Source organism: Aureobasidium subglaciale (genome assembly GCF_000721755.1).
Source record: "Aureobasidium subglaciale EXF-2481 unplaced genomic scaffold scaffold_10, whole genome shotgun sequence".
Lineage (NCBI taxonomy): Eukaryota > Fungi > Ascomycota > Dothideomycetes > Dothideales > Saccotheciaceae > Aureobasidium > Aureobasidium subglaciale.
Window position 1 is genome coordinate 179,252 of NW_013566985.1, and position 21,987 is coordinate 201,238.

The following is a 21,987-nucleotide window of genomic DNA, read 5'->3' on the forward strand; positions in this document are numbered from 1 at the left end:
GAGAGCAGCCACAACTCGGGAGTCGGGAGATCTCCTTTGCGTTCGGGCCTCCCTGTGCTAAAGAAGGTATGCAGCGCTAGTAACTGTGTAGTTCTTCCGGGCTTCCCCAACTTACAGATCGATCGTCAGCTCATACTCGCCCTTCCTTGACATGAGAGAGAGTGGGAGCTACAGAAGTTTAGCACATGGAGAGGGGTTCGGCTTTGCCGACGGTGTTTTCTCCGGTGGCTGATTGTGAGTCACCGCGGCAGCCTATCAAAACACTTCTCAGGAATCTCTGTCATCTGACCAACGACTCGATATCCTAGAAGACTCGTACATTGGCTGGAGGTTTTGTGATCTGTCTCGATGTCCTGAAGCGTGAGTCAACTAAGATGTGTGTAATGACCTCTCATTGGTTGCAGCGCCGTCTGGCCAATGGCCATATTACACAGATCGAAGGTGACGAAGTCATCAGAATTGTACTTAAGAGACACATTAGCCTGTGAACGTAAGTCGCCCATCAAAGTTAAATTTCTACAAAATTCAGGACAGCCTCATGTTCGCATCCCTTATACACCATTCTCTTTTGTCAAATATGGTCGTAAGCAGCACATCCAGATCCGCCGCTGTTCCCGAACAAGCATCACACGACTCGGCATCCGAGGTGCGGCCAGCCCCTGTAGACAACGAGAAAGACCAGGATTTCTCAAGCGACAGCGATGATGCGTCGAATTCCTCGCAAGCCCTGGACTTCAACGCGACCCATTGCCTCTTCTGCTCCAACATCTCGGACGACATCGACACGAACTTGATACACATGTCCAAGTCTCATGGCATGACAATCCCGTCACCACACCAGCTATCAGTTGATCCAACGACACTACTCAACTATCTCAATCTCGTCATCTCGCTTGATCACGAATGCCTCACATGTGGCACACAACGACGCAACACTCAGGCCATTCGACAACACATGCTTGGAAAAGGGCATTGCGCATTTGACATATCCGATGTCGAGTCTGAGTACCGAGAGTTTTGGGAGTTTGAAGTGGATGACGAAAAGGCAGAAGTTGATGGGGACAACATTACTTTGCCCTCTGGCAGAGTGGTGACATCTCGTTCATCAAGAGCAACACAACAACGTCGCAGGCTTCAGGCTTCAGACATGGGAGCTTCCCCAGACACCTTGACCTCCGGTGAAGGCACCACTGAAGCCTCTTCTTCCTCGACGATAATCAGCCAATCCTCAGGCAAACAGACTCTCACAAAACAAGACCTGCGCGCCTTGAACCACGGCAAACAACTCGGTGCACTTCGCGCTAGTGATCGTCTTGCCCTCGCACATCTTCCAGCTTCTGAACAACGCGCCATTCTAGATTCACAACACAAACAGCTACAAAAGGCACGACGACAAGAGAGGGACATGCAAGCAAGGCTTCAAAGGAAGAACAATCAGACACTCATGAAGCACTTTGTACCAGATGTACCGGGCCCAAAACTAGGATAGGCTTGTCAATTCAAGACGAAAGACGAAATAAAAGTTGGACTCCCTCATGAGTCGTGTCGATCAGGAAAAAGAATGTGCCTTTTGACAGGTACAATCAGCGATGTGTTGACTGAGCAGGGAGCTCCGATGTTCACTGCAATCGACCAGGTCACACAATGGAAGTCTTTCGGGCACACTACCACACTACTATGACCTCCGTTTGATGTAAGAGCAGCACGAATATAACTATACATTTTCATAGCACCTCATTTCCCTGTCCGACGATCGAAGAGAGACACCTTGCCCTAGTCGCAACTACTAATTATACGTCGCTCCGTCAGACGCATTCCGGTGCTTCCTATGTCGTGCGTTCGTCCCGTGATGGTCTTTTGATTGACACTCGTCTACGAGCGACCGACACCCACCCTACGGTGAATTGACCGGATGCGCGTACTCGGCTTCCAGCGTCGTAGTCTCTCTTCGCACGCAGATAGCCGCACCCACAATAAGAAGGTACGCGTCGCTAATCGTTGCTAGTGGTGGAAGTGTCCAGCAGGTTGACAAAAGTGTTATCGGGTTGCGACAAAAGAAGCCCATCCAGCTCATTTCGCTTGGCACATGTCATTCTCGCATCTCTCCCCTCACACGCGAAACATGATCCACTCAACGCGTCTCCCTCACATGCTGCTTCCCTAATACGAGACCACAACAATACCATGCCGCGAAACCTACCATGGCTTACCAATCCCGCCCCAGTAACCAGCAAGTCAAGGACCTCTACATCAACAGCAACGATGAAACGACGTAAAATCGACACTTCACCGCCTGCCTCTCCGAATACCCTTGACGAATTCATCCGCCCGCAAAGGACAATTGTGGTAAGAAGAATTGCGCAACAGGCTCGCTCGCCTTCTACCTCTCCTCCGCCCGTGCCACCCAAAGAAGAGTTTATGCGACAAGGCTGGGATAAGGATGATGGTTGGCGCATGGTGACTGATGAGTTCATGGCCACGGCTCAGTCTTTTACCGCACATCTCGCACACGCCGAATACAAACGTCAGAAAGCATTGGCGAGGAAGAGGGAGCAGGCGCTTGGGGGCGCTGATGCTATTGCGCGACCTGTGGTGGGGGGTTTGAGTAAAGAAGGAAAGAGGACGAAGGAGGGGGAGCTGCACAGAGCGGCTGTCAGAGCAGTTGTAGGGGAGGGAGAGGAAGAGGATGAGGAAGAGCCGTGGTTAGGGACACAATTGGCGGGACTTATGATGAGTCCGAGGAAGAGGGGAGCTCTGCAGCCGAAAGCTGTGGTGGGGAGGAGTGCTACGAGGGCTGCTGCTGGCTTTGACAGGGCGAGACCTTTGGATCTGAGAGGGAGACCATTGGAAAGAGACAAGAGTCCAGAGGTGAAGAGAGAGGTCAGGAAAGAGGTGAAGAGAGAGGTCAGGAAAGACGTCAAGATGGGAGATGCACAAGACTCGACCGATGATGATCTGGATGCTGCTACACAATCTAGGACTCTATCTCGTCCACCTCGTCAACCTCGTCGATCCGCATCACCTACTCCCTCTCGTCCGAGCAACAGCAGACACTTTTCCCACAACCCTTCATCATCAATAGCACCCTCATCAGAGTTCTCCTCCGACAGATCTTCACACAAGAAATGCAAAAGCATCGACCGCGACATTTCTCGCCCAGCACCAAAGCGTGCTGTGAAACGCGAACCTTCACCAGCAAAGGTCAAATTAGAGCCAGACTTTGGCTTCCATCCCATCCCTCAACCATCACAGTCCGGCATATCAGCTGTTCAACGACGAAGAGAAGCAAGATTGAAGCGTGAACGAGACGAAAAGACAAAGATCAAGACGGAACCTAACGATGACCTTGACGAATTACCCACTTTTCTCTTCTAACTACTGCATCACATTCTCATGACTTTGTCTTCTTGGACACGGCGTTATTTGCATTCAAAGATACCCCTCTGCGCGCTTCCTTTCGATAGTTTGGGTTCCCATAACGCAACCAAAGACTTCAATCCCACCTCTACCACTTCTCCAACATGGGTCTGATGTCAATCTCATTAGTAAAACACCTGTTGCTCTGCGTGTGTAGATTCCAATACGCCTCCGCAATAGCATCAGAAGAAATCTTGGCCTCTGCTGGCATATCCTTCATCCACTCCTTTGTCCTGGGGATATCGATAACACCATCAATGATAGCATGAGCAACATGAACACCCTTTGGTGCAAATTCCCTTGCAATGCTTTGGGAAAGCGCTCTCATGGCGTACTTTCCAGTGCTGAAAGCAGACATCAAAGCATTGGACTTCACGCTTGCAGTAGCGCCGGTGAAGAGCAAAGTCCCCGGGTATTTCGCACCAGGATCCTCAGTATGAGCCAACAGCAACGGCAAAGTCTGCTGCGAGAACAAAAAAGCCCCCTTACAACTGACTTCATAACCACCCGTAAATTCCTTTTCCGTCAATTCCAACACACTCTTTCTCGCAAAAGGTCCAGAAGCATTAAACACGGCCGCGGCACATTTATCGCCGTATTTTTCCTTGATTTCGGAGACTGCGGCGGTGATGGAGGATGCTGAGGAAACGTCGGTGGAGATTCCTATGGCGGTGCCTCCGGATTTGTTGATTTCTTCGACGAGGGTGCTGTAATTTTCGGGGTTTCTGGCGAGGAGGGCGACGGGGTAGGTGAGGGCGAATTTTCTGGCTAGGGAGGCGCCGGTGCCGGGGCCTACGCCGGCGATTATTGCGAATGGGGCTGACATTTTGTATAGAAGTGTTTGGTGAGGGTGAGTGATGGTTGGCAGAGACTCGGATAGTTGTGGCGCAGAGAGGCTTCAGGAATCGGTCAACGGTGCTGGACCACGGGAGATTTCCAAGTGTGAAGAAGGTGTTTATGAGTGAGGAGAAGACAGAGTGATATATACCGATGATGTTGACTAAACATCAAGGTTGATTTGAAAGCATTGAAGCTTACGAGCTTGTGTTTGGTGACGTGATTAAAGGAGGGGTAGCTTCGGGGTTGGACGTTCTAAACGCCGAGGAGTTAAAACACAATTCTGGTCGTCTTCTCTGAGCTCTCCTTTCGTCCATATCGCAGCACAAACATGTCAAGACGAAACTACATGGTGGCATCACAATCATGTGGAATCTTCATGGATTGTTCCAGATGGTAACATACTGTGTATCGAAGGAAGCGACGTGCAAGGTGACATTCGTGAGTCTGTTCGTGGCCAAGTTCAGCTGCATCCTGGACTGGTGAGATGGAGAAGTAGACCTGATATCCAGCAAATAATCGAGTCGAAACTTATCGAGAAAGCTGGAGGAATGTAAGAGTACTTGCCTTTCGAGATCGGAGCTGCTACTGACACACCACTTACAGGTTCAGATGGGTTGCGTGTCAGCTTGATACACTGAACCACTGTTTGACACTAGTGGATCTTCGAAAGGCTCTCAATAACTTACCTGCTGGTCTGGATGAAACCTAGTCTCGCGTCTTGTCGAGAATTGAACCTAGCAATCAGGAGAGCGCCATAGCAATGCTTCAGCTGCTTCTTTGGGTCAAGAAAGAATTGTCTCTAAATCAACTCGTCGACGCGCTGGCTATTCGACAGAGTGGACAAGGACTAGTCTACGATCCGGACAACAGGATGCCCTTGCCCAGAGAAATAATCAAGATGCTTCCGGCTCTGATAGTCATCTACGAGAAAGACTCACCTCAACCCTTCGACACAGTTTTAGACATGATGGACCGCGATGGGTGGTTTCAATCCGATTCTAATTTAAGCGTCCGATTTGCGCACTATACAGTCAAAGAATACATGAATTCGAACCGAGTCCTGGAACCCTACAAGTCCAGTCTGGGTATGCTCTCCGCCCATGTGGCGATCGTCGCCATGGGTATGAGCCTTTTTACCTTCTTAGGAGGTTGTATTAGAGGACTGATTCTCCAAGGATGGTTTGGGGACACTCCGTGGTTCGAGGAAGACAGCTGGCAATATTTCAAACCTTGGGCCTTGCTCAAGCATTGGCCATTCTCGCTCAAGGTCCCTTTTCTCTTCTACTTGGAAAACACCTGGGACGCTCATGTCGGGATTGCACAGCTCAACAAGAGTTCCTTGGAGCGCATCGTCGACTTCTTAAGGAATGAACAAGTGCCTGGCAATCCATTCGCTGTCTGTATCCGGTTCACTAATCAGTACTGTCCGGAGCCTAAGACCGAAATCACGAATCCCTTGTATTATGCCATCAATGCTGGGTTCGATGATATTGTTCTGCGATTGCTCGAACATGACGGACGAACGATCGAGATAACCCCCGACGAACTTAGTGGCGGACTTGAGATAGCAGTGAATACTCTTTGCCTCTTGGAGCAAGATATGGAGCCACTACACAGACTGGACAGCCCCGAATCCGAGATTATGGACCCACCTACTCAAGTACTCGCCTCGTCCCGGTCTAGAGTCATTCGTGGACCGCTTGAACGTGGTGCCAAGCCGACTCTCCGTTCCTTCGTATACGCCGTTTCTTACCGAAAAGACCAGTTAGTACAGATCCTGCTCGACAATGATGCGCCTCTGGAGGACATGAGATGGTCCTCTATGGTACGCCGTAGTGAAGGACGTACCTTCGTGTGAGACTCGACTTGGAACCGTGAGGAGCCCTCATTGAGCACGATCCATGACTTATTGCCTCCTCATGGACAATCGTCTGTGATTGAAGCTGACCTCGATTGTGACAATATTCAGGAGAAAAACACTTGCATCCCTTTTTGCTTACCACTACATGTGGCTATTTCGCGAGGCGCAGATATCCTCGTCAGGCTGTTACTTCGCTACGAGGCTGATGTCAACCTTCCGAACCCCATCGGCTGCACGCCACTCATGCAAGCAGCGCACGGTAATCCGGATTTACGAGCAGCAGAAAATCATTCGGCTCGGATCATCCAGACACTATCAGACAGTCATGCGGACATGGATGTCAAGGACTATTGTGGCAATACGGCACTTCACGCGGCTACGAAAAATCGCTTCCCCAACTCGGAGACAATCATCCAGCTTTTGCTGAGAAATGGTGCCAACCCTTGCATCAGAAACGACAAAGGACTGACTGCGCTTGACATGGTTCGAAACAACAGTGATGAAGATGGTAATCATCTCATACTCCTACTACTTCTACAAGCCATGTGGGCGCAAAAGGCTGGTACACAGATCGCAGCACGCAAGAGCAAGAAGAGAAGACCTCGTGGCCTTTTACATGGCAAGTCACCGCCATCACGAAAGGCAAAGATACAGGGCCGCCAGCTTGCACTGACGACTGTCGGCAGTAAATTGATGACATTGGAAGAGGCAAGATTGCATTCTCCAGCGAAGCCCATCAAGGACGTCACGCCGGCGACAATTGAATACGATGTAAATCTCGAGATGTTGGATTGGGGCTGGGATAGGGAAAGAGAGAGAAAACAAGCTGCGTGGAATCAACAGTTTCTCCCTGTTTTGACTCGCCTTGGCCCTTACATATCTCTCCCTGTTCCAGCTCGCTATGACCCTTGGCCATCTCTCTGATCCAAGGACGTTGACGTTAATCACCTCACTCTCCTCTACCCGCCTGCTACTCATCATCAATCACTCGCCTACTCATCATCTACCACTCGCCTACTTATCCTCCCCTGCTTGTTCTTCCTTCTCTACTCTAGCTACCCTCATCACCTAGAAGATCCTATCGAACATTGGCAATCTAGTTCAGCCGTTTTGTCCATTATCCCCCTTTCTTGCATAGAAAGACAAAGCCTACTACCACAACAGCGATTTTTTCATGTTCCTCAGGCATCTTCCCATATTTCTATTTGCTTGTCAGTATCCACCTGGATAGAGAGAATTATATTGTACCACGGCCGATGTAGGGACAACAACTGGTTGCGTGGCCCAATGGCAAGGCGCTTGACTACGAATCAAGAGATTGCAGGTTCGATCCCTGCCGTGATCATCCTTTTGCTGCCTCCCGGTACATCATCGATATACTTAGACCCTCCTTTTGCTGCGTAAGGCAGGAAGGGTTGTTATGTTTGCTATCGTTTAGACCAAGACCAAGGCAAGTTTTTTGACTGGCAGAACTTTTTTCGCTCGAGCTTAGGAACCAAGAGAATTTGGGGTAGTTAATGGTCATTTCTAGCGTACATGGAATTTGGTTGAATGATGGAAGGGGGATAGGGATGTTAGGTCTTTTTCGTCTTTTTAGCTCTTTTATCAAGTATTTCAAAATGATATTGCTAGGGCTTTTTGATAATACCTTTTCTGTTTCATTTTCCAGATAGTTTGAGATATTTTGGCTCTGAGGGGTCAGGATCGTCGTGGCTCTTGGCCCGGGGTTTTGCCCTTTTGCTTTAGGGGGAGGGGATCACCCTGACTTTGAATTTACCATCTACTAAAACTCCTTTGCCATCAGAAAGTCGTTGTTGTCCTATGCATCCTTCGAGATGTAAAGGTCTAATGCCAAGTTCTAACTGTTGGATCTTTTGCACAAGTCTATTATCCGATTGCACTTCAATTTTTTGGCTAGAAAATATCATGTCGCTAAGACTCGCGCATTCCTAAGCTCTGTCAATTACTACAATCTGGCCCGCAACAATTTTCGCGACCATGTCACCGATGACACACACATTCTTTTCCAGCATCAGGTTCTGCACGATTGTAGATAAGATGGCCATTTAGTTTTGACAAAAGATAACGTAATTTCATTATTGCATATAGCCAGAGAAGGAAAAAAAAAAAAAAGTATTAGGTGACCTTTTATCTGACAAAAGACCAAATTTTTGATGTGACGGGGGAAGCATAAAAAAGTCCGAGCGTTTGGTCGTTGGGGAATGCCTGACTCTGACCATGAGATTTTTACAAGTCAAGAATGGTGGAATGGGGATGGAAAGTCAAAGTGTCACGAGCGAGAGACTAGCAACCTTTTCTAATTCATGACTTTTCTTTTCGTTTTTTGAGAAAGTAGAAGACGAGACAGGTTTTAATGCGAGAAATGGACTGGATCCATAGCCATCGAAGTCGACGCTTACGCAATAAACATCAAAGAGCAGTGACAAAAAAAATGAAGGCGGGAAGAAAAGATGATTTGAAAACCAAGTAGTATTTCTGACATCAAGGGATTAGAACTGTACCTCTTACTGCTTAGACGACATGACTGCAAGGGGAAAACATGTTTCAAGAAAAGTAGAAAATCGTCAAGACATCAGCAAGGCATTGTTGTAGAATTACATGTATCTCACCATCAAACCGGTTACTCTACCAAAAGAATCTAGAGCAGACGGTCTGCAGGCGAGAGGGGTATTCAGCCCCGAGCATTTATTCTTCGCGTAGTCGTATAACTCGTCCATGCCATTGTTTGTTTGGCCGGTAAGTAGATATGCTAGCGGTGTGTTGATGGGAAAAAAGAACGTGAGAGATGTGAGAAAATGGAAGATGGGGAGAAAGAAAATGGTCAGTCACGGTGGTCAAGGAGAATGTCCTAATGTCTCCAAGTCGAGCAAGAAAATGACATTTTCCATTTTGAATGTTTTGAAAATTCATTGTCGACAGTTTTTTGTGATCGAACCTCCTCATGACCATTGATTGATGTGCATCCCCATTTGCCAATGAGGAAGGAAAACCCCGAAACGCGCTAGAAGAAAGGAGGAAGGAAGCAAGGAGGTGGTTCGGTCGTCACTCTTGTTGATGTACCAAGGAGCGGGTATGTTTGGAGACGGGCAGAAAAAAGAGGTTGGAGGCAGACAAGGGCAAAGCTTTTGAGGTTTCATACGACAGAAAGATGCATCAAGACACCTTCTCATATTTAAGCCTTCTGGGTCTTCTCCTTGTTGAGCTCACGGCCCTTGGCAATGCGGGCAAGGATCTCCTCACGGTCCTTGTCGAGCTTGAGGGAGGTGATGACAACCTTTGAGGGCGAGATGCCGAGGGGGACGGACTGGCCGTTGGACTTCTCGCGGGCGACGCGGTCGACGTGGATGACCCACTTGAGACGGTAGACAGTTGTGACCTTGCCCTCGCGGCCCTTGTTGGAGCCACGGACAATGGTAACCTCATCGTCCTTGCGGATGGGGATCGAGCGGACCTGTAGGACACTTAATTAGCATCATACAAAGACAGCCGATCGACGAGCATTGTTTTGTGTTTGTGTATGGGGAATGTTGTGGTGCAAAGGTCTTGAGAGAAACAACAGCATCTGATCGTCGTGGGTCATCGAGTCGGACGGTTGGTCTTGGTCGTGGTTGTCGAAATCGGCGCTTTGCGGTGACAGGGTCGTAATCGACGGTGGTCTCGTAACGAGAGCGGTGATGGTGTTCGTATGCGACGAGTGATGGGTGGACGATTGGCGAATGATGGACTGATGTTTTTGCAGATGTTTCTCCCAAAGCCTCCAACTCTTTCTAATGCGGGTGTGCGTCGTCGATGGAGTGATGCCGGTGTGTTCATACGTTGTACTTCTCACGGAGCTCCTTGGAGAGAGGGGCGCTCATGATAGTGCGGCGGACACTGGAGGGGGCAGAGAAGTGCGCCTTGCGCGACTTGCGTCTGGAGGAAGACAGAGCTGCGTGCGATGAGGGTCAGTTGGGCCATGGATGATGACAGCAGCAGGCGCATGGCGTACAGGTGTTGATCTTGGTCATCTTGTCGGTATTTGGGCGAGTCCGGTATGTCTGTCGAATTCAGTCGCTGGTCGTCACAAAGATTCAAGCAAACTTGCACGCGGCCAGCAAATTGGAATGTGTGAGGGCGGCAGATTCTCGGTTCAGGCAAGCGTGAAGAGTCCGAGCTTTTCGGCCGGCTTGACACCCCCGGGCCCCGGAGGCGCGAGACCGCCGGGCCGTGCACAGACACTTCGCGTTGCTCTTGCGTCGATGCGCGTACTGACGACTTGACAAGTTGCTCGCGACGGGACGAGATCCAAGTCGCAAGTGTTTTGGTCGTCTTCTGTGCATATTGCCATCTGCATACATACTCCGCTCAGATCGACTAACACATATCGAGCTAGCTTCAAGGTCAAACAGCCTCACAGCGTGTCATGCAATCCGTCTTTGGTCCTCGCGTTTCCAACTTCTTGCCTGATCTTTCGGATCGCAACGGCATCCATGGTCTCCCAAGGCCATGGCTCCGTACAACAGCCACTACGACGACCGCTACGATCCCGTCGGCAGTCGCTATAATCAACAAACCCACCAGACATACTATGCTCCCGGCTCCCAGCAGCCCGCGCAACAGCAACAACAGCAGCAACCTTCGACCACTCAGACCCCTCAGCCACAGCCTCCAGCGCCGCCTGGACACCAAACCTCATACGCTGCTGGCTACTCCAATCGACCCTACTACAACGACCAGTCGACCGAGAGTCGTGCCGCAGAGACTCTGAGCCACTTGAGCGCCCAGGACAAGCCAACCACGTCTAACCGCTCCTCAAACTCTCAGTACGACACAAGCTCACGCGCAGACTCCTCATGGAACACGTCAGATCGTCCCTCCGCGAATCAGCACGAATCAAAAGCCTTGACAAACTGGCACAACGCTGACCGACGACCCGTCAATCCCTCACCTCTCTACCAGCAAGACCAGCGCCCCAACAGCACAACAAATAGCTATAGCCCTGCACAGTCATACTCTCAGCCGGCAAACAACCCAAGCACATATTCATACCCCTCATACTCTCAGTCGGACCAGCCGAGGGCACCGACAATCACCGCTTCCCAGCCGACATCCTACGATTACTCGTCCTCCAGCTTCCGCCCAGCCAGTCCCTATTTGGCTCGTCAGTCACAACAGTCCGGTGCTCACCGCTCGAGTACCTCTTCACAAACCTCTACAGCTCCTCGCGACCATCACTTGACTGCTGCCGCCTCGCACACCTCCGCTAACGTCGGTCAACCTCGCGCACCCAGTGTCGCCCCGACTTCCATTCGTGCCAACTCCTCATACGCTCACCAATCCAACCCCCCAGATCAGGCTTACTCCTCTGCTCCTACCACAGTAGATCCCGTACAGGTCTACGATCCCTGGCCGGAACAGCAGAGGAAATTGGCAGAAGCTCGACGCAAGGCTGAAGCCGAGGAGGAACGACGAGCCGAGGAAGAAGCAAAGATCAAGGCCGAGGAAGAGGCGAAGCGCAAGGCTGAAGAGGAAGTGAAGCGGAAAGTAGAAGAGGAGGCGAGGAAGAAGGCCGAGGAAGAAGCTCGCAGAATGGCAGAAGAGGAAGCAAGAATCAGAGCTGCCGAAGAAGCAAAGCGCCGGGCAGAAGAAGAGGCCAAACGCAAGATCGAGGAAGAGCGAAGAGCAGACGAGAAGCGCAAGGAGGAAGCAAAGAAGGCAGAAAGCTCATGTCTTGCACGAGAGGTTGCCAACCAGGAAGAGGCCAAGCGAAGGCACTACCGAAATATGCAGGAACAACAGCCTTCGACTTCGGCTGCACAGCGGCCTGCGTCCAATGTCATCCCTGCTGTGACGACTGTCCACGACACACAGCGTAAGATGGCCGCTGCCATGGCTAATTTGCCTTCAGCTGGTGCTGGCAGTAGTAATCTGGAGACCGAGATGGCTGCTTTTCTTAGGAGGATGCGCGACCTTAATCAAGCTGACCCTCGCATGTTTGCACGCATGTGGGAGACTGAGAGGCAGGTTCATCTCCCACAGTCTGTAAGTGCCACCCAAGCTCCAGCTCAACCTCCACCACAAGTCCCGGCTGCCATTCTCACCCCTGCACAACGAGCACAAGGTCCAGCACGCCCTGTCTTCAACCCGGCACCGGCTGAAGCACCACAAGCTCCCATAGTACCTACGCCTCACTCTGCTACGGCTGGACCTAACAGCAATGCCGCATCGAATGCTCGGAAGCAGACGGTGCAGGCCAACATCAGCGCTGCGACTCCTTCAGGAGGTCCTAATACTATTTGGCCTCCTGGTAAGAAAGCCACTTTGGCTGAAACTGCTATAAGGTGGCTCAATGCGAGAAAGGAGAACACGAACAAGCTGGTCTCGGTCGAGGCTATCCACGCATTACTCGCCCCGAATCCTTCATACATGACTCTTTGCGAGAGTCTCGAACGTATGGGACTGTACGTTGATCGTGCTCAGTTTGCTCGCGCCTTGTTGTCCGTCGTACCAGATGCTGCCAAAGCAAACCAAAACAAGCCAGCATCTCCTTCCATCACACAAGCACAACCTTCGATGAACGCGACTGCTTCAGCCTCGACTGCTTCTGTGCAGGTCACGCCACAATCTGGCTCTGCTTCCAAGAAGTATCCTAACATTGGAAGGTTTCCAGGACGACGAGGCCGACCTAGTCGTGCCGCTGTAGCCGCTCTTCAAGAAAAGGGTGTAATCGACCTTACTGGTCGTGACTCTGTGCCTCCGACGACTTCCACTCCACGTGTCTCTCAGCCATATCATGCCGCAGCTCATCCCACCGACGCTCCCACTGTCAACTACCAATCAGAGTTTCATTATGCTCCACCTGCAGATGATGTACCCGAATACGCTTCATCGTACACCCCGCCGCAGCATCAGCGTCAGTTCCAACCTCGGCCTCAACACCAGCTACAACAACACATGCAACAACAGCAGATGCAATCACAGCAACAACAAGCTGCTGCAGTACAATCTCTACAGGGACAGCACCGCAATTACTCGAGTCTATACTTTCAACAACAAGGGCAAGCCCATAACGCCGCAAGGTCAACACCTCCTTCAGTAGGACCAAGACCGCCCTCAGCCAACAAGGGCGAGGCAGCTCGCAAGCGCAATTTCGCTGAACTCGTTGACATGACAGCAATGAATTCTGACTCGGAAGAGGATGTACCTCCGGCAAAGCAGGCCAACACTGCACAGTACGACATGGCCTCGACTTCAGAACAAAGCGGTAACGTCCATAGTAACGGCCACTTCAATCCTGGAATGCCAATCAACCTCCAACAGTCTTACTTCAATGGTACCGTCTATCCTACATACCTTCCAAGTAATGCCCCACAACCTTCGGCTGCAGTAGCTTCGCGACCAATGGTCATCAGCAAACATGTTGAACTTAAGAATCAAACTTTGGTCGAGCCAGTGAGACGCGCCAAGGTCGCTCGCAAATCCAGATATGATCCGAAGACAATCTGCAGAGATGTGCTCCTGGCTACAGGACGTCATCCGGACATGCGGCCACTGAATCAACATCTCAATGTCATGCACAACTTCCTCAAGAATCACTCCGAAGGTGTTGATCAGGACAAGTTTGATCTCGAATCAATTCGATGGGACTTGATCGATCCAGGAGAGCCGATAATCGAGCCTCTTGAAACAGCCGAGGCAGACAGAGAATCCACAGTCCCGGAGGTGGAAGTGATGAACGAGAGATCGGCCACCGATGCCGACGATGAAGGCGGAAGTGAAGATGAAGGAGGAGCTCGCCTCACTTCTGATGCTCCAGCTCCTGTCACAGTCACTGACGCAGCTTTCACGACTGAAACTACACCAGCACCTCCATCATCTGCGCGACGTGCATCAACCCAAGTCGTTGCTGTTGAGATCAAGACGAGCAGAGGCCAACGTTTCACTAGAAAGCCATTTCCCAAAGCCAAGGTTGGATGGCCTCGCAAGAGTATGCCAGTGGTTGCAAGCACGAGTGTTGGCGACGGAAAAACTCCGGCTAAACCTACCCGCCGGCATACCGACATCCATCAACGCGCGACATCATCCATCGCGACCGACACACCTCGCAATCAACAAACACAAAAGATGTCGGCAACACCAGTTCCAGGCCAACCGATCGGCTATTCTGCGTTCCGCTCGACACAAGTCGATGAAAACGGTAAGCCGATTAAGAGAAGAGGTCGCCCAGTCGGCTGGCGCAAGAGCGTCCATAGTAAGGCAGCGCTTGCAGCAGCAGCAGGCGGTGGTCTACCAGTCTCATCGGCACCGAAACCATCAGCGGCGCAGCGCCAGTCCCGAGGCCAACCAAGCTATGCGCCACCAAAGCAGCGTCGCACCAAACAAGCCAAACCGGTCGTCGAAAACAAGGAGCCTGAAATTGAGTTCAACGTGTACAAATGCGACTGGGAAGATTGCGGTTCTGAACTGCACAACATCGACACCCTTCGCAAACACGTCCTCAAACTCCACGGCAAAAAGACATCGGAAGGCGACTACGAATGCGCATGGTTCGGCTGCTTCCAAGAAGAAGAGGTGACTGCATTCGATGACTTGGGCTCATGGATGGAGCACATGGAGAATGTTCACGTCAAGCCACTCTCCAAAACGTTGGGCGATGGACCTCGCTCAGGACTTTCAGGTGGCTCTTGAATTCCCCCCTTCTTGACTCTTTGTTATGAGAACCCCACCCTTTTAATGCTAACCAAATGGCGCACATCAGACCATCATTCTGAAAAGTCGGGCGCTTATCTTTCCGACTCATTCGGCAGACAAGTGACACCCATCATTTCCATGGCACGAGTCCAGAAAGGAACGCGAGAATGGGAAGTGCAGCAAGCACGCGAAGCAGACGCAAGAAGACTCTCCACTCTGACAGGCTCGAGATTGAACGACGAAAAGCTGTTGCAGCAGATGGAGGAAAAGAAGAGGGTTGTTGGACCTGCTCTAACCAAGGCGGGCAGCAGATTATGGACCGAAGAGCGCAAGCGCAACTTTTTGCACGACGAGTACTTTTACGAAGTTTTGGGTCCAGCTGAGCGATTGAATTGGCCATCACCCTATTAATCAGCTGGCATGAGTACGGCAGAGGAGGATGAGCAGAGAGGGATAGGATAGCTGATTAAAGGGCATCCAATAGCTTGACAAATGGCAGCGCAGAGCGAGCCATTGTGCACAACAGCAGGCAATCCAAAGGCAATATAATATTTGGACAAGACATGAAGGTCTTTGGTATCCTCCCCCTTCCTGTGCTTGTGGATTGAAATATAGAGCGGTCGCATAACAAGCATCCGCGACCGACTCTTGCGAAAAACTCCCATGAACTCCTAGCCTTTGTAAACACTCGTCTCTACTTGTTCCTGCATCTCCCGTCTTCTTTCCTGCATCTCCGAGTCTTTCTGGGTGCTGTTGCTCATGATCTAACAGGCTTGGCTCCAGGCACGCTATCTGCTTTGCGCTCGGCAGACAGAGGGGTCTTGTCGTCGTTTTCTGCATTTACTTCCAAAAAGTGGTAGACTACTATCAGGAGCATGCTGGCGCTTCCGAGGAAGATTGCGAGTTGGTAGAGTTGGTCGTCTGTGATCATTGTGGTGGTGGGATTTGTTTGTGTCTGGAGGGAGAGGCTGTTAGTTGGAGCTGTGTGGAGAGAGGTTGGGAGGGAGAGAGAGAGCACTCACGATTGGAGTTTTGAGTGGGAGAAGCTTGGACGGGCGAGTGAGGATTTCGATTGGCGAAAGGTAGAGTGGCTGGTGAGAGTAGTGGTATTTGTCGAGACAAGGTATGGTATAGCTGTTGATCAAGGTGTCTCTTGCGCGTACGTGTACAGTGATGGACCCTCCCGCACCCGGCACGAAACGGGAAGGTGCACCGAGCTCGAAAGCAAGAGTGAAATCTTGGCGGCCTTTTCAAACTTGGACGGATCTCGGTGACGTGCCTGGTGGGGAAAGAGCGCTTCAACTTCTGAATATTCGCAAAAGAGACGTGCCCGCGGCCCATCCACAAAGGCAGCAACCCATCCCAAACCACGGGGCCATACAAGACTCGCCACCACTCTCATTGAGCGCATTTGCTTACACCCTCCTTCTCTCCCTCTGTCAACCTCTCACACCCACACCCACACTCTCACACAAACACACGCCACCATGCCGCCCAAAAAGGGAGCCGACAAAAATGCCAACGCGCCCAAAAAGGTGGCCGTCGACAAGACGTTCGGCATGAAGAACAAAAAGGGAGGAGCGGCCCAACGCGCAATCAAGCAGATCCACAACACATCCTCGCTCTCACCCGACGAAAAGAAAAAAGAAGCCGAAAAGCAAGCACGCGAAAAGGAAAAGCTGGCCGCCGAGGCCGCAAAGCGAGAAGCCGCCGAACTCTTCAAACCCGTACAGATTCAAAAGGTGCCCTTTGGTGTCGACCCAAAGACTGTGCTGTGTCAGTTTTTCAAAAAGGGTGCTTGTGACAAGGGTAGAAAGTGCAAGTTTAGTCATGATCTGAGTCAGGGTATCAAGGGAGAAAAGAAGAGTCTGTACACTGATACGAGGGAGTTGGAAAAGGAGCAGCAGGATGAGGAGAGGAAGAAGGACGATATGGCTGATTGGGACGAGGAAAAGTTGCGCAATGTCGTCATGTCGAAGCATGGCAATCCAAAGACGACGACCGACAAGGTGTGCAAGTTCTTCATCGAGGCTGTCGAGAATGGCAAGTATGGTTGGTTCTGGACTTGTCCCAATGGAGGTGACAAGTGCATGTACAAGCACAGTCTACCACCAGGGTATGTTGCACCTCTCTTTCTTTTTACTCAACTTCACCCCTCTAGTATTCGGTCCATCTCATACTAACAACACCTCTCACAGCTTCGTCCTCAAGACAAAAGAACAGCGCGCCGCCGAAAAGGCCCTCATGGACAAATCTCCCCTCAACACCCTCACCCTCGAAGACTTCCTCGACAGCGAACGCCACAAGCTCACCGGAACCCTAACACCCGTCAACGAAGAAACCTTTTCGAAATGGAAGAAGGAACGCATGGACAAAAAGGCCGCCGAGCAAGAAGCTCAAAAGATGAAGGAAGCCACCGGTCGCGCCTTGTTCGAAAAGGGAGACTGGAATGATGGCGACGACAGTGATGCTGATGACAACGATGACAACTGGAACTTGGAAGCCATGAGAAGAGAAACCGAGGCGGCTAGACAGCGCAAGGAGGAGATTAGGCTGGGTATTAATCTGGACGAGGCACAGCAGATTACTACGGATGCTAGCGAGGGTGTGGGTGAGATGGTCGAGATTGCTGTTGAGCCCAATGGTAATGTCAAGGATACCGAGTAGAAGGGGAGAGGAAAGATGGCTGAAAACTTTGTCTTTGCATTTTCTTGGGTTGCGAAAAAAACAAACGCCAGTATGATGTCTAGGTAAACCGTACCTCTTCTTTCTGTCACTTAAACAAGTCGCAGAAGAAGGCGAGCGGCTGGACTGAATGGCGAGGAGTTGGATATCTTCCCGTCCCATTGCGTCTTTTTCCCCTCTTTTTTTCCTTTTTTTCCGTCATATCCTTGATGTTTTTTCTAACACTCCTATGGGGGGGTTTGCTGTCTTTAGAGCGGTCTTTCCACCCAAAGATTATGACATTTATGCTTTTTGATCTCTCAAACTTCTCCACTCTTTTCCTTGTCTCTTCGTCCTTTTTCGCATAGTTTCCCAAAGCACACACTACTACATCGCTAACAGAATCACCACCCTTTCAAAAAAACTCTCGAACAACGAGGCTAGACTTATGCGACCAGTTGCACAGTACATCGGAAGGGGGGGAGAGGGAGAGGAACGTGTTATCAACCGAAGAAGGAAAACCGGGGTCAAGGACTTGGAACTCTTACTCTACCATCTCCGTGTTGATGGGAAAAACAGCATTGAACCACTACACTACACGAACAAACAAAACGACCGGCAAGCACGAGATCTGGTCAAGATGACTTGACAGACCCGGAGCCTGCGAAACTTCACCCCGGGCACTATGGCGAACAACCAACTGGCAGGGACCATCTCCCTGCAAAAATTCCACCATCGTGCGTTGCCTCAAGGAACGGGCTTCGTGTGTCTCGGATAAGGTGCGAAAGCACTGGTCAAATCTTCGCCGCGGACCCGGATCGCTTCTCGATGTATGCTAGCCGGACATCCAGCCAACTGAGGCACGCATGTGGCATCTTCTCTCGGCACCCATGTTGGTAAGAAACTCCTTTATGATGACCATGTTCGAGAATTGGAAGTGGTTCTCGTGATAGTACTCGGGCATTGTCTCGCCATAGATTTGCTTGTCGACGGAAAGCAGAGCCAGAAACACTGACGATGGCGGCATAGTCAACGGCATCTGAGTATGACACTCCCAGACAGGAATTTTCTCGTCATGGGCGATGAGCCCGTGCTGACCAACAACCAGACGGGAGCCAGCGACCTTGAGCACTAGACGATAGATCTTCAGGCGGATTTCGACTGGGCTCTCTAAGAAGGGACATATTGGGCTGCTGACGGGGTGATTGGCGGTGTTGCGCTTGTCGCGTTGACACGAGTCCATCCGTTCGAAGAGAATAGATGCAGAGATACAAAGGATGGGAGGGAGCCAGCAGAATGTTCTTAACGGTTTGGAATTATGCCTTGCACCAATCTTTCCTTATTGTATGTTCCTTGTCTGTTCTTCTCCCACTAAGAAGTTGAGATGTTTACGTGTTTTCCTAAAAGAGGCTCAATACCGAACTTTCATGCATGCCAAGGTTGAAAATATTACATGCTGCGGCACCACCCTCTCTATCACGAACATACATCTTGGCATCTGGGCAGTCATGGGTTGGTAATACGGTTACTTCTGCAAGCTTGTACCTGGAGTTCCTTCGCGGAGACTTGTTCCACCAATGGCCTGTTTGGCACGAATCACGGCATCTCAGCCTCATGTGCTGCTGTGGCATCCTCTCGTCTATCTATGCTGGGCTCTGTATCTCTGGATGAGCCGCAGACCGAATAGCTCTCGCTATGTGTATGGAGTACACCTTCTTCGTACGCCGAGTGTGGTATACATAGACGAGACCATTCGATATATGCACATTCGCGTACTGGCAGTTCGGAAACACTAAGACTAAGCCCTAATGCAATCCTTCCAGGTGTTAAGTAGATAAGGCTAAGCTGTAGTGCTTCTTCTCTTAAACTCTGCCATCGGTGCTGTTGTCAAATCTTCCTTTGACTCTTGGCTGCTGCTCAGTGAGAACACCATAGATCTGACAGCTGACTTGCTTACTACCAGCCAAGCCAGGTCTGTTCGAAACCGTACACTGTCTGACGATGGCGCTCTTCTGCGAGATAACAGGGAGGGTGAATATGGTTTTGCATTTTCTGACGATAGCTTGGCTGGTCACCGTCAATGGTGTCGGCGCAGTTCCACAACGTTAGTGACTGTGGACTTTTATCGTGATCTTGGCTCACAGTGAGTACTTCTAGGTACAAGTACGGCATTTGCCAACATGACTTCTGCCCCGACGCGCACTACAAGTTCATCTGTTATAACTACGACGCCTGACCCGAGTCTTTCGAGATCATGTGGTTTCTGGATGCCGGTCGAGATCTTTCTGAATTCGTGGTACACCGAGACTGCTACATTCACGGTTAGTATTTCGATACATTGGGTCTTGTCTCTGACTAACGGCATTTATTATAGATGGCAACGGAAGTGGACTACTACATTCAATACAACAACACCATCGTACCTGCCAATTCATCTACGCGGTATGAAGGCATCACGGCGACTTGGACACCCACATCAGGATTGCTCTCCGGAACCGCAGTGACTTCTGTACATACAGACTTGTCATCTTTGGAAGAAACTGGAGTTCTAGCAACCATGCAATGGACATTCCCGGGTGTCCCCACTGGTCTGATTTCCATGCTGCCAAACACAAACAATGAACACACATATGCCATGTCCAGATTCCACACCTATTCAGCCTTTACAAGTCAATGGGGTCTTGAGCCGACTACAGTAGTGTAAGTTCCCACCCATTCACGTCCAATCCACCACTAACTTGTCCCACAAAAGCTCAATGCCACAACCCTGGGCAAACCCAATCTTCGGCATCCTCTACGTAGCCCACTACTCTTCCAACGGCACCCAAATCTCCCTCACAAACTACACAGATCTATACACAAACCTCTACACTGGAGGACCATGGCTAAACTCTTCAGTGGATTGGCCTGTCAAAGTAACTTTTGACACTATTCCAGAGCAGTTTATAGCTTGGATGTTGAGAAATGAGAGTATAGCGGCTAGGTTTCCTTGGTTGGGGGAGTGTAGCGGGTGGGTTAGTAAGAGGCCGACGGGGGCGCCTACTGTGCATGTTGTGGTTAGTACTTTGACGCATATGACGAGGGTGATTATTGCGACTTCGCCAGGGAATTTCGGTGCGAGTATGGAGACATCGAGGGCGGGGATGATCGGGGGGACGAGCTCTGGGGTGCAGAGTATGAGGAGTTCGAGGACGGAGATTACGAGTACGACGGTGGCTGCTGTTCCGACAAGCAGAGAGACTACTCCAGAGGTACCGAGTGTAATAGAGACTTCTGCTACGAAGAAGGCCATCACAACTGGACCGACAGACTCAAGTGTCGAGGCCACGAAGAAGACGACGATCGCTGCTATATCGACCAGCAGGGAAGCGACATCTGATGTATCAAGCGAATTAGAGACTTCTGCTCCGACGTCGACTATTTCAACTGGAACTCAGGTCTCGACTGCAGTTTCTGAGCAACTCTCGACGACAACAGTCGCACAGACTCCAACTAGTCAGAGGACGTCTGTCGATCATACATTTTCTACTCTTGTAGAATCACCATCTTCTATTGGACAGTCAACAGTGCTTACACGCTCTCACGAAACGACTTTCCAAGCGCCTCCCTTGCCTGTTGTAACTAGTACCATCCAAGGTGAACAAACACCAGCGACGGCATCTTTCGCCGACGAGTCCTCCGAAGTTGACCAGCCGACAACGACTGAGAACGCTAGTGGTCCATCGCTCACCGTACAACCGAGTGTTACGGAGAGTGCTGGCTCACAAGTGCTCACTACCACCACCATCTCGACAAACAATCAAGTGATCACCAGTGGGAGCTTGACCGAAACTCGACAAGCAAATCCGACCACAACAATCTTTGCCTCGGGACGGACCACTGGATCTCAAGGTAATGAAGCGAGTCAAGTTCTACCTAGTACCATCATCACGAGCAGTGGTATTGCTGAGCCTTCTGCTTCGTCTGGGAATGCAATCGTGGTTATCCCAGACATCACCCTTGACTTGACGACTCTACCACCCAATCCCTCTGGAGGTTATGACATAGGATCTCAGACACTAGTTCCAGGTGGTCCTGCCATAACCGTCGGAGAGGCTACGTACTCTCTCGCTCCTTCGGCGAGTGCCGTTGTTGAGAATGGTCAGACGCGGTCTTTAATACCTGTCGTTGCTACATCTGGTGCTCCTGAAACTACGATAAGCTCATCTGTCGAGTTAGCGCACGACTCTCAGACTACTTCAGCAGTAGGCTCTGTGAACACGGCTTCTGGTACTATCTACTCACTCGCAACATCTGGCTCTGCCATCTATGTAGTCGAAACCCGCGCGACTCAACGATCGGAAACGTCTACTGCAGCTCCAATGATCACATTAGAAAACACAGTCATCACTGCAAACACGAACTCGGCCTTCATTCTAAGCTCTCAAACACTTGAACCAAATGGCCCAGCAGTGACTTTTGACTCAACAACATACTCACTCGCCACCTCTGCCTCTACAAATGTCCTCATCGCA

At 50.6% G+C, this 21,987-nt stretch overlaps 8 protein-coding genes across 8 annotated transcripts; 5 read left to right on the forward strand and 3 right to left on the reverse strand.

Annotated features, from left to right (window-relative positions):
- Nucleotides 1–166: 166 nt before the first annotated feature.
- AUEXF2481DRAFT_39843 (uncharacterized protein) lies at nt 167–1,813 on the forward strand. The gene has a single exon (XM_013488389.1). The coding sequence runs from the start codon at nt 578–580 to the stop codon at nt 1,487–1,489; it is 912 nt and encodes a 303-aa protein (XP_013343843.1). The 5' UTR covers nt 167–577; the 3' UTR covers nt 1,490–1,813.
- Nucleotides 1,814–1,837: 24 nt separating this feature from the next.
- Nucleotides 1,838–3,440, forward strand: AUEXF2481DRAFT_213605 (uncharacterized protein). The gene has a single exon (XM_013488515.1). The coding sequence runs from the start codon at nt 2,185–2,187 to the stop codon at nt 3,373–3,375; it is 1,191 nt and encodes a 396-aa protein (XP_013343969.1). The 5' UTR covers nt 1,838–2,184; the 3' UTR covers nt 3,376–3,440.
- Nucleotides 3,441–3,505: 65 nt separating this feature from the next.
- AUEXF2481DRAFT_29384 (uncharacterized protein) lies at nt 3,506–4,243 on the reverse strand (the record flags this gene model as incomplete). The annotated part of the gene is made up of 1 exon (XM_013488327.1): nt 3,506–4,243. The coding sequence occupies one exon, from the start codon at nt 4,241–4,243 to the stop codon at nt 3,506–3,508; it is 738 nt and encodes a 245-aa protein (XP_013343781.1).
- Nucleotides 4,244–4,553: 310 nt separating this feature from the next.
- Nucleotides 4,554–6,481, forward strand: AUEXF2481DRAFT_213520 (uncharacterized protein). Its single transcript, XM_013488516.1, has 3 exons — nt 4,554–4,807; nt 4,861–6,131; nt 6,227–6,481. Exon 2 carries the CDS (start codon nt 5,018–5,020, stop codon nt 6,113–6,115), a length of 1,098 nt encoding a protein of 365 aa, XP_013343970.1. The 5' UTR covers nt 4,554–4,807; nt 4,861–5,017; the 3' UTR covers nt 6,116–6,131; nt 6,227–6,481.
- Nucleotides 6,482–9,217: 2,736 nt separating this feature from the next.
- Nucleotides 9,218–10,195, reverse strand: AUEXF2481DRAFT_79743 (uncharacterized protein). Its single transcript, XM_013488483.1, has 3 exons — nt 10,128–10,195; nt 9,955–10,067; nt 9,218–9,590 (listed from the first exon to the last, which is right to left on the reverse strand). Exons 1-3 carry the CDS (start codon nt 10,144–10,146, stop codon nt 9,312–9,314), a joined length of 411 nt encoding a protein of 136 aa, XP_013343937.1. The 5' UTR covers nt 10,147–10,195; the 3' UTR covers nt 9,218–9,311.
- A 429-nt stretch (nt 10,196–10,624) lies between these two features.
- Nucleotides 10,625–15,220, forward strand: AUEXF2481DRAFT_4918 (uncharacterized protein; the record flags this gene model as incomplete). Its single annotated transcript, XM_013488263.1, has 2 exons — nt 10,625–14,795; nt 14,877–15,220. The coding sequence occupies 2 exons, from the start codon at nt 10,625–10,627 to the stop codon at nt 15,218–15,220; spliced, it is 4,515 nt and encodes a 1,504-aa protein (XP_013343717.1).
- A 1,076-nt stretch (nt 15,221–16,296) lies between these two features.
- AUEXF2481DRAFT_46974 (uncharacterized protein) lies at nt 16,297–17,499 on the forward strand (the record flags this gene model as incomplete). Its single annotated transcript, XM_013488441.1, has 3 exons — nt 16,297–16,925; nt 17,008–17,366; nt 17,477–17,499. 3 exons carry the CDS (start codon nt 16,297–16,299, stop codon nt 17,497–17,499), a joined length of 1,011 nt encoding a protein of 336 aa, XP_013343895.1.
- A 393-nt stretch (nt 17,500–17,892) lies between these two features.
- On the reverse strand, nt 17,893–18,821 carry AUEXF2481DRAFT_214173 (uncharacterized protein). Its single transcript, XM_013488517.1, has one exon. It carries the CDS (start codon nt 18,714–18,716, stop codon nt 18,309–18,311), a length of 408 nt encoding a protein of 135 aa, XP_013343971.1. The 5' UTR covers nt 18,717–18,821; the 3' UTR covers nt 17,893–18,308.
- Between the last annotated feature and the right edge of the window lie 3,166 nt (nt 18,822–21,987).

Excerpts from the sequence above, each read along its gene's own strand:
- AUEXF2481DRAFT_39843 (XM_013488389.1), top strand. The coding sequence starts at position 578 with ATGGTCGTAAGCAGCACATCCAGATCCGCCGCTGTTCCCGAACAAGCA.
- AUEXF2481DRAFT_213605 (XM_013488515.1), top strand. The coding sequence starts at position 2,185 with ATGCCGCGAAACCTACCATGGCTTACCAATCCCGCCCCAGTAACCAGC.
- AUEXF2481DRAFT_213520 (XM_013488516.1), top strand. The coding sequence starts at position 5,018 with ATGCTTCAGCTGCTTCTTTGGGTCAAGAAAGAATTGTCTCTAAATCAA.
- AUEXF2481DRAFT_79743 (XM_013488483.1), bottom strand. Across the intron at positions 9,591-9,954 it reads AGCTCCGTGAGAAGTACAAC|GTCCGCTCGATCCCCATCCG; the intron begins GTATGAACACAC and ends AGTGTCCTACAG.
- AUEXF2481DRAFT_214173 (XM_013488517.1), bottom strand. The coding sequence starts at position 18,716 with ATGGACTCGTGTCAACGCGACAAGCGCAACACCGCCAATCACCCCGTC.